At 39.9% G+C, this 21494-nt stretch overlaps 1 protein-coding gene across 2 annotated transcripts in view; it reads left to right on the forward strand.

Annotated features, from left to right (window-relative positions):
• LOC138743673 (lysine-specific demethylase 3B-like) overlaps positions 1–21494 on the forward strand; it is a 189182-nt gene that overhangs the window by 137811 nt on the left and 29877 nt on the right. For both annotated transcript variants that reach the window (XM_069899247.1, XM_069899246.1), the window contains exons 16-19: positions 290–620; positions 12656–12915; positions 14997–15266; positions 20513–20684. In XM_069899247.1, coding sequence (XP_069755348.1) covers positions 290–620; positions 12656–12915; positions 14997–15266; positions 20513–20684 — 1033 coding nt within the window. The remainder of the gene's footprint in view (positions 1–289; positions 621–12655; positions 12916–14996; positions 15267–20512; positions 20685–21494) is intronic.

Raw genomic sequence — 21494 nt, forward strand, 5'->3', positions numbered from 1 at the left:
TGATTTCCAGACAAGGGTTTAAGAATGAAAGACTCCAAATATAAGATTAAATGGGCAAGATTTAGAATAAAATAGGAGGAAAATCCTCTGAGTACTTTTGAGGTTAAGGAATTCACTTGAGGGTTAATTGCTGAATCCTAAACAATTTATTTTAATGTTTGTGTGGGACCAACATTGACTTGAGGCCGAATAGTCTTTATTTTACTGTGTTATAATTGCTGAGCATTTAAGTATTACATTTATAAAAAAATATGATTGATGTGTCATTTTAAATTCTGGTCTCTTTTAGCTTTCAAGCAGTCTTCAAAGCCCTGCTGCTACAGTTATTTCCAATGAAATGTCGATCACTGGTGGAGGCTCTCTGATGCGACCTCAATCAGATAGCAACTTAGCAGGGGTGAAACCTGAGTCGGCAGACACAAGTAACTGTGAACTTGGAGAAGGCACTGATATTAACTTGGGTGACGATAATTGCAATAGCGTGAGTTTTGCAAGCGATAATGAAGCGTACTGTGCCACATCGACATTGAAGGACACCACCCTGAGTTCGGCAGACACTACATCTGCATTGCACTGGTTGGCTGATTTGGCCACACAAAAAGCTAAAGAAGAGAAAAAAGGTCAGGTTTCACTTTGTGTTTTAACTGTCCTGAGAATTCTCTTTATAGTTAGTTGGACTCTTCTGTGATTGAATAGAATGCTGATCATTTCTTTGGGGTACTGTGAAAATTGTAGGATATTGGTACCTTTTTAGGTACAGGTATGTGTCGCTTAACGTCCATTCGGGCAAAGTCCAACCGCATATTCATCTGTGGTTCCTTAATTATTCAGTTACCGTGAGCAAGTCTGCAGCAATTTAGAAAAAGTGATCACCAGTTATAGGAAATTGTCTACTGTGTACCCAAACTGATCTGACTACCTTGCTCCCTCCCCTCAGCCCTGAATCAATCCCCATACTAATCCCACTGCTCTCTCTCTACAGCCCCATGTCAGTGCCCACACTGATTCCACTGTTCCACTCTCTCCCCACAGCTCCGTGTCAATTCCAACACTGATCCCATTGTCCCACTCTCTCCCCACAGCCTTGTATCAGTCCCCACATGGATCCCACTGCCCTTTGTCAATTCCCACACTGATCCCACAGTCCCGGTCTTTCCCCGCTGCCCTTTGTTAATCCCCACACCGATCCCACTGTCCCGCTCTCTCCCCACAGCCCTGTGTCAATTCCAACACTGATCCCACTGCCCTGCTCTCTCCCCACAGCCCATTGTCGGTCCCTACACTGATCCCTACTTAAAAATAAAAGGTTTACAGGTACACTACAATATCCCATATACCTATGCTAAATTTATAATATGGTGTTCGCACAAAGCCCAATTTCACAGAACGTATCGAGGATGTCAAGCGGTGCATACCTATATAAGAAATTGGGTAACACAGTTAGTGTAGTAGTTAACACAACCTAAGCGCCTGCAACCCAAGTTCGAATGGACTCTGTCTGTAAAGAGTTTGTGTGTTCTCCCTGTGTATCTATGCGTTTCCTCCAGGTGCTCTGGTTTCATCTCACCCTTCAAAAAAAAGCATACAGAGAATGTAGTTCAATTTGGGGGGCACAGGCTCATGGGCCAAAAGAACCTGTTACCATGTTGAATGTGTAAAACTTGAAATTTAAAATCCTGTAGTTGAGGCCCGATGTTTTCTGGTCATTACACGATCTGACTTTGTTCTTATGAGATGGGGTGGGGTGGGGGGGGGGGGTGCTTTAAATGACCATTTTATCTAATTTTGAATTCTGATCACGTCACATACTCTGTCAACAGCACATTGCAACTTCTTTACATCCTTCTCACTGTTCACTTTCCAGCTTTACTGATAGTCCTTTCATCTCTCTATTAATGCTCAAAGAGCCCCTAGTGGCCCATTATTTTTTGCCAGCTCCCAGCAAAGCAATTCTCTCTATTCTCCTTTCCCTTATTTCAGTTTCCTTATTCTCGCTCGTATGTCCTTCAGCTAACTTTTGCTGCTTTTGCCTAAAAGGTAATTTGCAGTAACCAAGCAAATCTGTCACTCTACTTTCAGATGTTAGAGAAATTCAGAATAATTGACAAAATCCTATACAATAATAGTATTGAATCCAGGTACATGAATCTGTGAGGCAGCCACGTTAATTGGTGCACTAGCTGCTGCCAAATTGTTAATGTTTACTCAAAATACAAGAAGCCCAGGCATTGATTCATTCACTACTTAAAGAACAGTTAGAGGACTGCCTTGAGTCATTGGATTGGGCAGTGTTCAACAACTTAGTAGCTGAGGATCTAAATGATTACACTAGGGCCATTACAACAGTTGTGGACGAGTGTGTCCCTATCAGAATCCCTGGATAAACATTGAAATCCAGAACCTGTTGAGAGCCACATCACAGGAATTTCAGTCCTGAGATCCAGAACCCTACACAAGGACTAGGTTTAACCTATGAAAAGCCATCTCCTGGGCAAAGTGGAGATTCCAAATGAGAATCCCTAAATGACATAGCCTACTACAAAACCAGTGGAGTAGGAGACAGATGAACTCGATGGCATCTATGCCCAATTTGACCACCAGAACAAGGAAGAATCCCCCATTTCCCTGATGATCTTCTGCAGTTGGTATTGAAAGATGTCTTGCGGGCTGTCTTGACGAGTAAATCCAAAGAAAGCATCCGGTCTGGACGGAGTACGCGGTCAAGTACTGAAAACCAGTGCGTACCACCTTGCCAATGTATTCACAGATATCCTGTTTCAAATAGGCCTCAATCGTGTCTTTGCCCAAGTAGAGTGTAGTAACCTGCCTAAATAACTAAACCTATGGCACTCACATCAACAGTGATGAACTGTTTTGAGAGACAAGCATTAAAGCATATCAGCTCCTGTATGAACGGTGACATGGATCCATTCCAATGTGCCTACTACAGCAATAGGTCTATGGTAAATGCCATCTCACTGGCTAGATATAAAGCCTGGAACACCTAGACAGCAAAAATACATACATCAGGATGCTCTTTATCAACTACAGTTCACCTTTCAACACCATCATCCCCTCAAAACTGATCAGCGCACTCGAAGACCTGGGCCTCAATATTCCATTGTGTAATTGGATCCTGGATTTCCTCACCTCCAAGTCATAATCAATGAGGATAGGTAAGAACATCTCCACAATCTCCATCATCATTGGAGCACTGTAGGGCTCTGTTCTTAGCCCCCTGCTGTACTTGCTGTACATCGATGACTGTGTGTCTTGACAATAACTCCGTCTACAAATTTGCTGACAATACCACGGTTGTGGGTTGTATAAAAGGGGACAATGAGTTGGAATACAGGAGGGAAATTGAAAATGTGGCTAAATGGTGCACCAACAACAATCTTGCACTCAATATCATCAAAACCAAGGAGTTAATTGTGGACTTTAAACTCTTCTGGTCGTCCTCTTTTTTTTTAATCTAGTGATCATCAGAGGAAAGGGTGAGCAAATCAAAATTCCTGGGGGTGACTATCTTGGAGGACGCTTCCTAGACACAACATGTCAATGTCATTGTGAAGAAAGCACATCAGTGCCTCTACTTCCTCAGGAGTTCACAGAGGTTTGACACTGAATGATTGTGAACTTCTACAGAAGTATAGTGGAAAGTCTGCTCACTGGCTGCATCACGTATGGGGGCCAATGCCTTGGAGCAGAAAGGCCTGGGTTGTTGTCACAGCCCAGCACATCACAGGCAAAACTCTCCCCGAAATTGGACAATTGCATACGTATATATGGTACTTGCTGCTCTCTCAGAGAATAAACCTAGTCTCTGATTCGATCGTGAACCAGTCATCTGGGAAATAATTTGCCCCCAATCTTGTGACTTCTTGTGGGAATGCAGTGGACAGGGGCTTTGGGTCCAATTGAAAATATCATCAAGTTGGGAAGCTACAAATGTTTTCACAGAAAGTTGAATTTTTTTTTGATGATGCTACAGATGAGGTAACCACAAAATTTGCTGGTTGAAATACTCCCACTATTACTTGGATTGATTTTCAAAACTTGTTCTTAACCATGGATGTATAGTGTAAAATGTACAGATTATACCAAGCTTGGAAGTGTGGTAAACTGAAGAGAATAGACTGTATGACTGAAGGGCCATCCAAGGAGATGAAATTTAATACAGAGAAGTGTGAAGTGATAACTTTGGTAAAAGAATGAGAGACGGTATGAACTAAATGACACATTTCTAGAGTATGCAAAAAAACACGTGAATGTTCAGGGGCAGGGCATGGTGAAAGAAAACATAGGATTCAGCAATAGAAATATAGAATTAAAAAGTAAGGAAGCTATATTCAACATTGTCAAGTTGTTGTTACAACTAGCATATTGTAGTATCTTTCTCATCTTTTTAGGTATTGGTCAATCAAATCCATACTGTCTCTCAGTCTATTCTCATAAATTCCAGTCCCCCACTTATTTTCACTATAATGTCCCCATCAACTGCACCCCTCCTCTCCTCCTAATTCTCCTGCCAGGGATAATTTAGTTTGTGCAATTAACCTACTGGTGTGGGAGGAAGCTGGAGAGTTTCAAAACTAGGTCACTGAAGCTGCAAAATAACAGCACTAACTCCAGTGCCACAATCCATCTTTGGAAGATTGTAAAAGTCATGGGGAGTGAGGGTTCAGAAGAGAGTTACTGGAATGGTTCCATGGTTGAGGAATACATAATATAAATTGAAACTGCAGAAAATGATTACAGCAGAGATGATTGACAAGAATGCTCGGATTAGATCAGATAAGTAAAGGGAAACTAGGTTGGTAAATGATTTGATCAGAGACAAGCAGGTATAATTTTAAAATCCAAGATAAATTAGAAGGAAAATATAAGAAAATCTAGTTTTATTCCCAAGTAGTTATGATCTAGAAATGTGGTCTATATGGTTGATGGAAAATTGGATTGATATTTGAGAGAGAATTTATGGGAAAAGAACAAGAAATTGGGTTGAATGAACTGTGTGATAATTCTATGTGGATGCACTACCTATCTTCAGTCACCAGGTGGTGGTCACTGAGAAGCAAGTCAGCTCATGGTACTGGGAAGGTTTGAAGACTCGTTTTAAAGACTTTATATCGCAAAGATAAAGATACATAACCAACATTTGGGCTTGAGCCCTTCATCAAGGCAAAATGTAGGTAGATGCCTGAACAAAATAGAGGGGGGTGGGGCAGAGAGGAGTACAATCCCACAGGTAGGAAGTAATAGGTGGATAAGGGAGGGAGAGCACACCAGCAAGCAAGGTGTGGGTGGGGGTGTACTTCAGTGAATGGTTGGAAGAGAGGGAGAATGGGGAGTAGGCTAGAAAAAAATGAAGGTCAATGTTAATGCCATCTGGTTAGAGAGTGGCTGGGAGGAATATTAGGTGTAGCACCTCCAATTTATGGGTGGTCTTGGTTTGACATAAAGCAATATCTGACTTCCTCAAAATATCTAAAAGTGCTGCATAACTTGATAAATTATTTTGGAACTGTATTCACTTTTCAATAGAATAGCAGCAAGTCTGCATTGGGTAAAGCCCCACAGTAAGTAATAGAATTAGTTACTTGTTTTCTGCTTTTCATTGCTGCTTTTAAGGGGTTTTCCGTTGCATTTTCAATAGCATCATTAAGTCTTATAAGAGTACCCAGAAAGGCTATTTGGACGTCAGGTCAACATCTTGTTTAGTAGATTCTATCTCCATCAGACCACCATTACATTAGTGCAGTTTAATGTCAAAAATGTTGCCAGTGTTTGGGAATTAATTACGTAAGAGTACAACCCAAAGACAGCCCAATTACGTTAACTGGTCCACATTGCAAGTTAAGCTCCAGCATTTTGCCTGCAGCCCATCATTTTAAATGTCTTCCTTTGACTTTTCCTTATGTTCCCTGAAAAAGGTATGTAAATTGATTTTCTTTTTTCTTGAATATAAATATGGGTGGCACGGTTAATGCAATGCTGTTACAGCACCGCAACTGGGGTGCGAATCCGGCCCTCTCTGTAAGGAGTTTGTACATTCTCCTCGTGTCTGTGTGGATTTCGTCCTTTCCATCCACACTTCAAAATGTACTGGGGTTATTGGTCAGTTGGATTCACTTGGGCAGCACAGGCTCATGCACCAAAAGGGCCTGTTACTGTGCCTTATATTAATTTTTTTTTTAATTAAAACTTATTAAGCAGTTATTACCTGCTGTAAAACCTCTTCTAGTTTTATTTTGTGAAATAGTTGGTAGAAGCCTGAAAAAAAGTATCCATTTCAACCCATTTCTCATCCACACTGTTCATAAAAATGTCTTGTACTTCTGTGGGATTATTTGGAATGGAATGAAACTCACTTAACTGCAGCAATAATTAAGGGAAATTCTAGTGCAAGAGAGAGCTTGAAAAATCTTTGTATTTAATAATTTGAAGAGATGATCTCCTTGATTCGAGTATTTTCTGTCTCATGGGACATAACTGTCCTATGTGTGCTTGGTTTGTGTAGGAACTAAGGAACAGGAATTGCCCATTCTGATTATGAGCTTCATTTATTAGATATAATTTGTCTTTCATTTCCTCCCCTTAAATGAACTCTTAATTCCTTTAGCTTCCAAAATGCTTACTGATCTCAGCTTCAAAATTAACAATTGATTATTTAGAATGGGTAGTAGTTGAGCACAGAGAGTGTTCAGGATTTTCACTGCCCCTTTTAAGAAAAATATCTTCAGATTTTAGTCCTGGTTTTTCTCCCCCCCCCCCCCCCCAATGTTTTGGATTCCCTCACCAGTGAAAATGGTTTATTTGTGCCCACCATCCGATCAGATGATTTTGTCATTTTGAACACTTCACCTTCTAACACGAATCCAGAACAAGTTCATGGAGTGCACAGTTTGCTGTTTTGATGTAGTATTTTGTGATATTCTTTGGATTATAAGTTTGATATAATTAGAGAATATGTAAATGTGGTCCAACTGTATGAACCTGATGTAGAATTTTTGTTCTGTTGAGCCATCATTTTCTTTACTGCATTTTTCTTTTTAAAATATTTTCTTGATATTTTACAGTATATCCAATTAAACATTACAATTATACTTTGTGATGCAAGATTTTTTTTAATTGTTAGAAATAATTCTCATGATAAGGAAATCCAGAGCACAATCGTGACAATAAAGTTAAATTTATCAACAAGAAAAGAAAAAAAATTCTAAGCCCCATTCTCTAAGCAAGGTTGAAAGTTGACAGATATAAATCAAGTGACACCAACTTAGAGAGGGACAACACAGCGCCAAAATTCCAGAACAACACTAATTCTTGAGATTATGATGATAGTCTATAAATGGGCCCCAAATCTTTTGAAAATTAATTCAAAAATTAATTTTTTTTCTAAAGTTAAACAAGACATAATATCCCTTAGCCATTGTGTATGTGTAGGTGGGGTATTCTCTTTCCATTTAATCAAAATTGCGCATCTGGTTGTCAGTAAAGTAAAAGATAAAATTTGGTTTTGTATTGAAGTCAACATCTTGAGGTGGTCCAAAAAGAGCAATTAAAGGGCAAGGTTCCAATTTTAACTTAAGAATTACTCATAATGTTTGAAAAATCATCTTTCCAAAATTATTTTAGGCTTGGGCAGTTCCAGCTCACATGAACTAAAGAAGCATCGCCTAATTATACAGTTGTCACAAATGATTTGTGTCAGAATAAAAAGGGACAATTTATCTTTAGACACGTGCTCTATGGACCACTTTAAATTGCAGCAAACAAGGCAGTGCACAAAAGGAAGTAGAGTTACTCACATTAAAAATGGAAACCTCATCAGGCAATGAAAAATTCAAATCCTGCTCCCAGGCATTCTTGATTTTGAATAATGGAGCTGGTCTTAGATCAGCCAAATATCATAAATAAGAGATGTTAAGCCTTTATGGGAAGATTGTAGATCAGCAAAAGTGTTAAAAACAGTCGCCTTGTGGATTCCAGAAAAATCAATATGTAACTTGATTCCTGCTACAATTTGATAATCGAGTTGACCGCCACTCATGGGTAGAACTTTAAGGATACTTCCACGTTGGAAATTCTAGGGCCTTTATCCTCTTCTTTATATAAACTAACTGATAACCCGATGATTAAACACAGTCTGCGAATATGGACACAGTTTAGGTTTTTTTGCATTTCAGAGTTTTTCTCTCACCAGCCCAATTATATCCAAACACCTTTTTTCCACCTTCTTTACAAGACTCTGCCTTCGATGACTGGCACAGATCGGGTATTAAATGTTTCAAAGACCTTTTTATTGGCAACAATTTTGCATCTCTTGAATAATTGGTGGTAAAATTTAATTTATCTAATTTTTTTTAGATATTTACAAATTAGACACTTTGACCCATCTCAGATCCCTGATTTTACTGGATTTTTAAGTCCAAATATTTTGCTATTTAAAAACTTACTATGTTTCTGCCTCTCTTAGGAAATTAAAAATTCTTCTAATGTTGACTGCTCAATGTCTAAAATATTTTAAAGAAATTGTACCATTGTTAATTTTTCCCTTTGGACAACCAACATTCACAAATGACTTGGTTAACCTCTGACAAAATGTTTCAGATCTGAAACATTAACAGTTAAAAAGTCATAGAACATTAAAGATAAAAGTTTCATTATTGTCATGTAATTCTACATTTAGAATGTAACATAAATGAAATTCTTTAAATTTTGTCCACTGTAAGGCAGGCAAAGAGTCGTCACTTTGTCCAGCGCTCCTCCATTACAGCACAGAAACAGGCCCTCTGCCCTTCTAGTACGTGCTAAACTATTGTTATGCCTACTCCCACTGACCTGCACCTAGTCCATATCTTTCCATACCCTTCCCATTCATGTACCTATTCATATTTTTCTTAAATGCCAAAATTGAATCCACATTCGCCACTTCAGCTGGTAGCTCGTCCTCACTCCCACCACTCTCTGGAAAGAAATTCCCCGTAACCCATGACCTCCAGTTTATATCTCGCCTAACCTCAATGGGAAAAGCCTTCTTCCATTTACTCTATCTATATCCATCATAATTTTGTATACTTTCATCATATATTCCCTCATTCTTCTACGCTCCAGAGAATAAAGTCCTAACCTTTATAACTTTTCCCTGTAACTCAGTTCCTCAAGTCCTGGCAACATCCCAGCAAATCTGTGCACTCTTTCAATCATATTGATATCTTTCCTTTAGTTAGGTGACCAAACTGCACACAATACTCCAAATATGGCTTATCAATGTCTTGTACAACTTTACCATAACATTCCAATTCCTATACTCAATACTTTGATTTAAGAAGACTAATATGCAAAAAGCTCCAGTTTCAGGGAATTCTGTATCTGTTATTCCCAGGTCCTTCTATTCTACCACACTCCTCAGTGCCCTACCATTTCTTGGCCTGTCCTTCCAAAATGCAGCACCTCACATTTGTCTGCATTAAATTCCACCTGCCATTTAGCAGCCCATTTTACCAGTAGGTACAGATCCCTCTGCAAGCTTTGAAAGCCTTCCTCACTGTCCACAATCCCTCCAATCTTTGTGTCATCTGCAAACTTACTGATCCAATTTACCACATTATCATCTATGTCAGTGGTTTTCAAACTGCCCGTCTAAATTCACATTTCGTCTTAAACAATCCCTATGCCATGGGTGCTCTGTGATTATTAACAGATTGCCTAAGGTGGTATATGAGTGAAAAGAAAAAGAATGAAAACTACGATTTTAATCATATCTAATTGACTCATTATGTGTACGATTTCATAACTGTAAAGGAAATGGGCCCATCACAATTTTTCTCAAGCAAATTATTTCAGTAATAATTGGATCCAGAGCATTGATTCTCAATCTTCCCTTCCCACTCACATACCATCTTAAGCAATCCTTACTAATCAAAGAGCACTTATGGCATAGGGATTGCTTAAGGTGAAATGTGAGTTTAAGGGGGCAGTTAGAAAACCACTGATCTAGAAATGACAATCAAAAATGAACCGTTCCTTAAAGCACACCACTAGTCACAGTCTTCTAGTCAGAGAGGCAATCATCCACTACCACTCTCTATCTTCTCCCATAAAGCCAGTTTAGAATTCGTTTACTACCTCACCATGAATACTGAGTGACTGACCTTCGTAACTAACCTCTAATGTGGGACCTTGTTAAAGGCCTTACTAAAGTCCATGCCGTCAACATCTGCAGCCTTTCGTTCATTAATTTTCCTGGAAATCGCTTTGAAAACTCCTTGGTTAAACATGACCTGCCACAGACAAAGCCATGCTGACTATCCCTAATCAGTCCTTGGCTGTCTAAATACTTGTATATCTAAAACTTATCTTGAAACTAATGGCATTTTGATTACTGCACCCAAAGTGTTCCCTGCTGCATACTTCTGTTACCTGTCCTGACTTGTTCCCCAATAGGAAATCCAGTATTGCACTCTCTCTAGTTGGTACCTCGTTGAGTCGATTTAAAAAAAAACTTGCCTGAACACATTTGATGAACTCTAAAGCTATCCAGCCCTTCTACAGTATGGGAGTCCCATTCAATATGTGAAAAGTTAATATTACACCTATTATCTATTCCACCCCCCCCCCCCCCCAATTTCTCCCCCACACCCAACCTCCACTTCACTCCCTCCATTCAGAGAGCTATTCCCTCCTGTCACCTCACCTATTTTCTTCTGAGCTTTCCTAGCTGTTTTCCTATGGGCTCTGTGCTCCTCCCTGTCCCTGCACTCACCATTTATTCTGGTACCTATCTGCTTTTAGCTCATACCTTGATGAAGGAATCAGGCCAGAAACCATGGCTGTGTATCTTTATCTTTGCTATGTAAAGAATGATGTGTAACTTGCTGGTTTCTCCAGCATTTCCGTGAATCAACCCCCCCCCCCCCCTCCTCCCCATCACCCCAATCCTCCATTTCCCTCTTCGATATCCCCACCCTATCAAATCAGAGCTATCCCCTCCCTTATCAACTCAGTGTTTTTCTATTGTGCCCTCCTGCCCCCGCTTCCCCCCCCCCCCACCCCGCCACCCCACCACCATTTTGTTCAGGTGTCTGCCTGCTTTTAGCTCCTATCTTGAAGAAGGGCTCAGACTCAAAATGTTCACTACATAAAGAATGCTGCTTGACATCCTAAGTTTCTCCAGCATTTTTGTGTAAATTATCACTACTTTGTTTCCATCATCTGTCTCCTACCTCTCTGCAGATTTGCTCTTCCAATTTTCACTGACTAATACAGACAATACCTTTCTCATTCCTCAGCTCCTCCCTTGTAGCCTCAGTTGATGGGCCCTCTAGTTTGTCCTGTCTGAGCACAGCTGTGGTATTTCTGTTTCCATATTTGACCTCCTGAGTATGTCAAGCACATCATTTTTTAAAAATTTTATATTAAATTTAGACATACAGCTCAGTAATAGGCCATTTCGCCCCATGAGACTGGGCCGCCCAATTTACACCCCCGGTACGTTTCAAAAGGTGAGAGGAAACCGGAGCCTCCGGGCAAATCCACAAAGACATGGGGAGAACGTACAATCTCCCAGTCCAGATCGCTGGCGCTGTAAAGGCTTTGGGCTAACCGCTTCGTCATCCGTATTTTTATTTCAGATTTTCAGCATTTTTGTATTTTTTCACCAAAGACTGAAATTTCCATTCCTATATCTGACTCTTTATTCTTATACCAACCTAGCAAATTACATAAAAAGAAATTTAGACGAATCTGGTATTAGGATAATGGCAAATATCATTCACAAATGCAAGCCTACTCAATTTGGTGATTTGGTGTTAATTGTGCCTTTTGAGAAGTGTTAAGAGGTACAGAACAACTCCAATTATCTGAAATGGTCGGGACCGGGCCTATGTAAGATAAACAGTTTTTTTGGATAACTGGTCATTTTTTAAAAACGGCCCAGTAACATCAGCTGTAACAGAGGCTTTTTAAGCATTAAAATAATGTTTAATTCTCACCAAAAAAACTGCTGGCCACCGCCGATCACTGACATCTCGCTGCTGCCAGGAGGCCATTCTCCTTAATGACGACGGGGCAAGTTTTGCTAGAAAATCCTACCACTTGCAGCTGGGAGACAGTAGTATGCAGTTTGAGAGAGAGATTTGAAGAGAAAAGTCAATAGGCCTAGGCAAAGAAGAAATGAAAAGAAACGGGAGGGGGTTACCTGAAATGAGGACAATCGTCGTTCTAATTTCATGTTGGGTGAATTTTTTTTCAACTTGTAAGGTCAGTTTGGCGCCAAAAAAAATTTGGATAAATGGGGATATTTGATTTCTTTCAGATATCCTCATTTATCCGAAATTTTAATGAGTTGTACTGTATTTTGGGTGATAGTTGATGTGGCAGCTCACGACAAACATCGCTGATGATTGGACATGGTAACAGTAACTTGCAGCTATTTATTGTGGGAGTGATGATATAACGCTCTCAGATCTTGTGCATCAGTTATCTGGAGGTCGTCTCCAAAGTACATAAAGATTTTTAAGCTGCTTAGCATCTGCAAAGGACACATTCATTTACAGTAATTACAATGTTGGCCAACACATCCTTATTGCTTTCACTAATGCATTTTATGATTTGCTGGTTCAACATTTTATTTTTCCTTTCTTCCCAGAAAGCAGTAATTCTTTGAAATCTGTGCTGAGCCAGAATCAAGATTCTAAACCTCCCTTAGCTCTGGACTCATTTAATGCTTTGTCCAAGCCTCCCTCCATTTTAGAACCCTTCAGCAGTCTTTTATCTGGAGGCCCTTCATCGAGCAAGACTGAAGGCTCAAGCCTTAGGGATCTTCTAAATTCTGCCCCAGGAAAATTGCAACGGGGTGCTACTGAAACAAACCTCCCTTTTCCATCAGCCTTCACATCTGTCCCAACAGTAAGTATGTCTAAACAATGTATTATTTGAAATTCTGGAAATTAAAAAATAGATGAACAATGTAGATATAATTGATCATACGGTTGTATAATTCAACAACAGATATTAAAGTTAAAAAATATTGATTTGAAAGTCTGCCAACTTTCATGTAAAAAGACAAGTTTCTGAAACCACACATAATGTACTTTGTCGAGTTTTGGTTATCATATTTGTAAATGTAGTTATGTGGCTGGACAAGTGATCAGGCATGGGGAGCTGATCAACTCAAATTCCAGCATAGCCGCTTGGGAATTTAATTTTTTTTGTGCTAATATTGACAATGAAATTCATAATTTTCACTTGTGGAGGAGTTGTAACAAGCAGACATTTTAAATGAGCAGCTGTTAAGACTGAGATGTATAGAAATGTGTTCTCTCAGAGAGTGGTAAATCTCTGGAATTCTCTGCCCCCTGAGAGCGGTGGAAGCCAAATCATTAGATGCATTTAAGGCAGAGATGGATAAATAATTGAATGTTGAAGTATTATGGGGAACTGGGATATTGAATGTTGGAGTATACTTCAGGGGCCTGGTGGCCAACTCCATCTCTTCTTTTGTGTTTGAACTTTTTTTTATTTGAACTGCTTCACCAATGTCTTTCAACCAAGAAAATCTGCTCTCTTTCCAATCTGGTCTATGTGTGAACTATAGAACTTAACACAACAATCAACTCTGAGATTAAAAATTTAAAAAAACTAGATCAACCAATGATAGTGAAAGGCAGAACTTTCCCAGTTCACTTGAAAATTCTTCTCAATTGTATCTAAGGAATGTTGTTTAAATTGGGTCACCCAAAGGTCAAAAGTTCCTTTCATTGTCACATAATAATACATGTAATATACATACATGGTACACTTCAACTTTCACCTGCTTTAAGGCTATGAGCATTTCTCGTTGCCCCTAACAATAGGAGAAAGAGAAGTAGAGTTATTTCAGAGACAGTGCATGGATTTGCTCCCGCAGCCTCTGTCGCCTCACAGACTCCATTTCAAACCATCAGAGCTCCAGATCCAAACCTCCGATACAATCAGGAGGCCTTCAGAGCCTAGGCCCTTCAGGAGCCTTTCTTGCCCTCAGCACTTTCTCAAATATCAGTTCTGATACCTGGTTCCAATGAGCCAGACTCCAGCAGCCTTCGACTACAAGTTGCCTGCAGCCTCTGAGTCTTTTGTCTGCAAGTCGCCCACAGCCTGTTTGAGTCCTTCAGCCGCTGATCCCTTCGCTGGTCCTTTGCCATGGTCACTGTCCTGTAGCATCATCTCCTATGCTTCATCTTCTCTAATAGGGGTGGGTGGTGGTTCTTCCCATTTCTGGTGCCCTGTGCTGTTCCCCCGGGTGAGTGCAACCCCTCGTGGTACACTGCCCAGCACAGGCATCGCTATCTTGGTCACAGACCCCACGGGTGCAGCATTTCTTTTATAAAAAAAACTATTGTCGACTCCTTTAACAGACCCTTTGAAGCCTCTGCGGAACCGTCAGCATAGGGCCCTGTAAAGCAGTGGTGTGTTTCCACACCCCACTCTCGTGGATCTGTGCCAGCAGTAGTACTGCTATTTTTTTCATCCACCTCGCATGAATCAGCCAATAGCATATCACGTTCATGTTCTTGTATTCATACCTTTCTGCCAACACCCTCACCATCCGCAGGTATTATCAGATTCAGGACTACAACAGTCACCATAATCACTGTACTCATGCATATACTATAGGCAAATTAACATAGGCACAATTACTGGCTTTCATTCTTCCTGCGCTCCACGATATCTTCTGAGGAGTGGACTTCAATATCCAATATCAGTATTAGCTTGGGAGTGGCATTAGTTTGAGTTGTCCAAATCCCGTCAGTTCCCTCCGCTACAAGTGGGATAACCAGAGTGGAAGGGATATAAATATCTAAAGGATTTAAAATATTTTAATTCCTGTTATATATAGAATGATCCAAACAATATATTGTACGTTGGGCTGTACCATTTGAAATAGCTTTTGTTAACAATTGTTGCCTTTATTTTAAAACTCCAAGCCTTTTTTGTTTGTTTTTTAATAGACTGATAAGGGGAAGGGAGGGCTGCCAAACTTCCTGGATCACATAATTGCATCAGTAGTAGAGAACAAAATGTCTACTGACACATCAAAGCGAAGTGGGAATACCACAGAGGCAATGAAGGAAACCAAGAAGCAAGGTGTAATGGAAATGAGTGTTCTCGACCCAAACACACAACACTGCTGGCTCTGTGATGGTCGCCTTCTCTGCCTGCAAGACCCTAGCAACAAAAATAACTGGAAGATCTTCAGGGAGTGCTGGAAACAGGGTCAGGTACACTTTTTTGATCCTACTTAATTTGGCACACAAGTCTTTGAATTTTTTGTATGCCGGAAAAACTCAGCAAGTCATGCAGCATTCTTTGTCTCAAAGATAAATATACATTTGAGCCCTTCATCAAGGTATGAGCAAAAAGTAGACAGGCACCTAAATAAAATAGTGGTGGTAGGAGCACAGGGTCACAGTCAAGCAGTCAGAGATAGATATGGGTACAAGGGCAGAGGAGATGAGAATTGGTAGGGAAGAGGAGATAGTTCTCTGAATGGAGGGAGCCAGACACAGAAGGTGGGAAAGAGAGGGAGATGGAAGTGGACTAATGGAAACCGGAGAACTCTTTTAATGCCATCCAGTAGAGAGTCCTAGATAGAATACTAGATGTTGCTCCTTCAATTTAAGGGTGTTCTTGGTTTGGCAGTACGAGGCCATGGACTGACATGTCTGTTTGGGAGTGTTGACGGGGAATGGAAATGGTTGGCCACTAGAGATACCCGCCATTGCTGCCGACAGAGCAAAGGTGATTAGAGAAGCGATCTCCAAGTCTGTGTCATCTCTCAGCAGCCTCTATCCTCAAGGACACTCACCACCCAGGTCAAGCCCTCTTCACACCACGACCATCAGGAAGGAGGTACAGGAACCTGAGGACGAACAGCCAACAGAACAAGGACAACTTCTTCCCCTCAGAAGAAGTTGTCATTGAACAGACAATAAACCCCAGACATTGCCTCACTTTCTCTTCTTTTTGCGCTCATGTATTATTTTTAAGTGTAATTCATAGTAATATTTGTTCCTGTGACGCTGCTGCCAAACAACAAATTTCATGACATGTTCATGACAATAAACTTTGATTCATAGTGATCTGGAATTTAAATCTTCCCGAGATGTTGGCAAAGACTGTGTTCTCAGATCGTATTCTAATTTAATTTTTTTTAATTGAAGAAGCAGGAGATTTGAAATGCAGTAGGTGACCCCCACAGATTTAAACTTAAAGTTCGAGTTTATTGTCAGAGTTCGAGTTTATTGTCAGAGTACAAACATCATAGGCCAAGCAGAATTTCTGCCTATCGATAGTGTAATAACCTGTACACAAGAAAAGAAACATCGACAAAAGAGAGAAATGTAAATAAAAAAAGAAGTGCGAACAAATAAATATTTAAAAATAAATAAAATGCAAAATGAGAGTCTTTGAATGAGTCTCCGGAAAGGTAGCAACTGTTCCTGAACCTAGTGGTATGAGTCTTGTAGCACCGATACCTCTTTCCTGATGGCAGCACCGAGAACAGAGCGTGTGCTGGGTGGAGTGGATCCTTGATGATTGCTGCTGCTCTCCGACAGCTGCATTCCGTGTAGATTTTCTCAATGGTGGCGAGTTTTGCCTGTGATATACTGATATGCAGGGCTTTCCAGTCAGAGGTATTGGTGCCCCCCATACCAGACCCTGATGCAGCTGGTCAGTGCACTTTACACTGCACATCTATAGAAGTCTGCGACGGTTTTCAATGTTATTCCAAACTTTCACAAACTCCTGATAAAATAGAGATGGTGATGTGTTTCCTTCACAATGACATTCATGTGTTGGGTCCAGGAAAGGTTCTCCAAGATGGTGACTCCCAGGAATTTAAATTTTCTCAAACTCGCAACCTCTGAATCGTACACCACTGGTTTTCCCCTCCCAAAGACGACAGTCAGCTCCTTGGTTTTGGTGACATTAGAGTGTGAGATCATTGTTTACTGCACCATTCAGCTAAGTTTCTAATCTCTCTTCCTCTAGCTCATGTCCTCTTTTTTTCAACCCACTACCATGGTATTGACTGCAAATTTGTAGATGGTCGCACCGAGCAAGAGTCATAGGTGTAAAGTGAGTAGAGCAGGGTGATGAGAACACAGCCCTGTGATGCTCTGGTACTGATGGAGATTGTAGAGGAGATGTTCTTACCAATCCTCACTGATAGCAGTCTGGAGGTGAGGAAATCCATGATCCAAATATGCAGTCGGGTGTTGAGTCCTCGGTCTTGGTGTTTGCTGATCAGGTTTGAGGGGATGATAGTGTTAAATTCTGAACTGTAGTTGATCAAGAGCATCTTGATGTCTGCATCTTTGCTGTCCAGGTTTTACTTCGAGTCAGTGAAATCAGTGAAATTGCACCTGTTGTTGCGGTTAGCAAATTGGAATGGATCCTTATTGCCACTCAGACTGGAGCCGATATGGTTCATTAATTTTAACATCGAGTTTTCTGGTTTCTAATTTACAACTCTTCTGATCCCCCACTTGTCTGTCTCCTTTCCTTCTGTATCCACCCCTTTCCCTCTCCATTTAATGCTACCCCCCGCTCTATCACCTCAACTATTTTCTCTGCCCTCAAACCCATATCCACCTATAAATTTCTTGCCTGTGACCCTGTGCTCTTCCTTCCACCGTTTTATTTGCCTGCTTTTTTTTTCATACATTGATGAAGGGCTCAGGCCCGAAACATTGGTTATGTATCTTTAAAGAATGCTGTGTAACTTTCTGAGTTTCTTCAGCATCTGTATACATTCACAGTGTCTGGAGATTTTCTTATTTAACTTAAATATTTTATAATTAATAATGAGAGTGAAAAAAATAAAATCTTGTTAGATGTAGAATTGTGAATGTAGAATAGTAGATAATGAAGAAGGTTTTCAAGGATTGCAGAGGGATTTGGGCTGCTTAGAAAAGTGGGCTGAAAAATGGCAGATGGAATTTAATGCTGATAAGTGTGAGGTGCTTCATTTTGGTAAGAAGAATCAGAATAGGACATACGTGGTAAATGGGAGAGCATTGAGGAATACAGAAGAGCAGAAAGATTTAGGAGTAACGGTACATCGTTCCCTGAAGGTAGAAACTCACGTGAATAGGGTGGTGAAGAAGGCTTTTAGTATGCTGGCCTTTATCAATCATTGCATGGAATATAGGAGTTGGGAGGTGATGTTGAGATTGTATAAGACGTTGGTGCGGCCTAATTTGGAGTTCTGCGTGCAGTTCTGGTCGCCTAATTATAGGAAGGATATAAACAGAGTGGAGAGAGTGCAGAGAAGGTTGACCAGAATGTTACCTGGGTTTAAGCATCTAGAGTATAGGGAGAGATTTGACAGATTAGGTCTTTATTCTTTGGAGCGTAGAAGGTTGAGAGGGGATTTGATAGAAGTATTTAAGATTATGAAAGGGATAGACAGAGTAGATGTGGATAGACTATTTCCGTTAAGAGGAGGAAAGATTAAAACAAGAGGACATGAGTTAAGAATTAAGGGGCAGAGGTTTAGAGGTAACATGAGGGGGAACTTCTTTACTCAGAGAGTGGTAGCCGTGTGGAATGATCTTCCGGGAGAAATAGTAGCGGCGGAGTCAATTGTATTATTTAAGAAAAGGTTGGACAGGTATATGGATGAGAAGAAGATGGAGGGTTATGGGCATTGTGCAGGGAGGCGGGACTAGAAAGGGGTGTTTGGTTCGGTGCGGACTAGAACGGCCTAATGGCCTGTTTCCGTGCTGTAATTGTTATGTTATGTTATTTATTATACTAGTTGTTGATTTTCCCATGGATTTTTTCTTTCCACTTGATGTATTTTTGCAATCCCCTCCTAAATAGAAAAAAATTCTGAAGCTTTCAGACCTTTTTAATCACTTAGGCATCTTTACATAATTTGCTCAATTTTAGCAATTATCAATCTTGTCATTTGATGACTGTTTCAGAATTCTCCAATGTTCAAATACAATAGAATTTCCATTATTCAGAATTCAATGAACTGGAAACACAAACACTAGGCAAACAATCAAGAAACAAACAAACAAATAAATAAGTTTCAAGTATATAAGACTGGTTATGTGGACCCTGCAAAAGGGGGTGGAGGGGGCAGAGACTTCATTGGACACGCACAGATTTGCCCTGCTGAACTAGCAATGCCTCTTAATGCGTGCGCATTCTTTTCACTGTCGCCACTTGTGTGGGGTGAGCTGGGTTATCAGTGTAAGGACGGTGTCCTGAGGGCCTGACTGGGACACTTGTGTGGGGGTGAGTTGGGTTATCAGTGTGAGGAAGGTGTCCTGAGGGCCTGACTGGGACACTTGTGTGGGGGTGAGCTGGGTTAGCGTGAGTGCACCTAAAGCCTGGCCGAGACACTTGAGTCAGAGTTGGCGGGCTGGGGTTAGGATATGGAGGGGGAGGGGGAAGATGGTAGTGCTGTTGAGATTTCAGTGTCAAGGTTCATATTTTAGACCAGCAAATAAGATGACCCTGATTTTGAAGTAGTGTTTTGAAGTTTCAAGAACCCTGTTACAGTGCCAGCCATTGCGGTTTGAATTTAATTTTTGTAAATTATGGGAATTACTTGATTAAAATTAACTTTACATAATTGAAGATTACAATACAGTACGTTTCAGATTATCCGAAAACCGCAACCAAAATTTTCCGTTACCTAAAAAATTTTGGCAGCGACATAACATAACAAGTTTTTAAAAAATGACCTTTTCTTAAATTTATGCATTTATCATATTTTGTAAGCAGGGATCATGTTTCTTGGTAAGAATTAAACATTATTTCATGCTTGAAAAAACCTTCCGTAGTTTTTTGTTGTTTAAATGCTGATACAAGTAATTTCTCAGCTATCCGAAAAATCTGGTTAACCAGAAAATGTCCAGTCCCCAGCATTTTGAATAATCGGAAACCTACTGTTCTGATTTTTTTTTTCAAATTACTTTCCATTTTGCACTGTCTTTTGTCTTTTAAACGGTGTGTGTTTAATGCAGGTGTATTAGTTAAGCATTGGAAGGGTCAACCAGAAAATCTGCATATCTGACATCTACATTCCCATATGTACCAGATAATGGAGATTCTACTGTATCTAAATGCAAGTGTGTGAATTAATTCACATGGCTTCATTGAGAATTATTCAATTATGATTCAATTTAAATTGTGTTTTAAATGCCTTATGAAGTGATGGATTTTTTCCAGTTTGTAATCTTTGTATTCAAAGCACACTAACTTGTGTGTGTATTAAAATTTAGGCTTTTTATTTTGATCTCCTTAGACAAATAAACATGTTTTTTTTAAATATAATTGAGCTAAAAAAAATATGGTCAACACACGAGCCTGTTTTTCTTTTGGTTTTGACTAACCATGTTAGGGAGCAATTATTTACTTTAAATTGGTTAGAAAGATCAAAATAATAAGAGAACTCTCTGAACTTTCACCAAACAATTTTCTTACAATGTTTTATTCTTCTCAGCCTGTGTTAGTATCTGGTGTACACAAGAAGCTGAACACAGCTCTCTGGAAACCTGAAGCTTTCAGCCAGGAGTTTGGAGACCAAGAAGTTGATCTAGTCAACTGTAGAAATTGTGCTATTATCTCTGATGTCAAAGTTCGCGACTTTTGGGATGGTTTTGAGATAATTGCAAGTAAGTACAAAAATCACCTTAACAAAATAAATAATTTCTTAAAATTATCATAGGCTAAAATGAATTTCTTGAAAATTTGGTGTCTGTTAGGTACAACAAATGAGATGATAGGACAGGTCACATACAGTAAATAGCTCCGAGCATGAATATCATGAATTTGAGTAACCTTGCCATGTCTGAGATTTTTCCCCTCAATCACTATTCTTCACAAACATCTGAACCCTTTGCAGAAACTCATAGTAATGAATGAAGCAGTTTTAATGTAAAGCACTGGAAAAATGTTTACAGTCAATCTCAGATCAGATACTATTTATTGTGAAATAATGAAATGTAATATTACATAAAATTGCCTTTGGTCTGTAATAAGGCAGACAAAGAGAGTCCCTTCAGAGTCACTGAGTCCCCATGGATTTGCCTCCAATGCTCCCACAGCCATCAGTTCAGTTCAAATCATCGGTCGGCAGCTAAGCCCAGATTTAAACCTCTGACGCAATGAGGAAGACTTCAGCATATCGGGCCTTTCAGGAGACCTTGCCCTCAGCACCCTCTCAAATCCTCATTCCTGGTTCTCATGAGCCCAAGCAGCAGTCTCAAATCACTCGTGCTATTGTGGCATTAGAGTAAGAACACAATATACCATAATGTTTTGGACAGGACACATTTTTTTTATTTGCCCCATATGCTCCACAGTTTTCAATTTTAATCAAACAATTCACATGATTGAGGTGCACATTCCAGAATTATTCAAGGTTACTTGTAAATATTTTGGTTTGACCATGTAGAAATTACAGCACTTTTTATACATAATCC

This window comes from Narcine bancroftii, chromosome 9 (assembly GCF_036971445.1).
Source record: "Narcine bancroftii isolate sNarBan1 chromosome 9, sNarBan1.hap1, whole genome shotgun sequence".
Taxonomy (NCBI): domain Eukaryota; kingdom Metazoa; phylum Chordata; class Chondrichthyes; order Torpediniformes; family Narcinidae; genus Narcine; species Narcine bancroftii.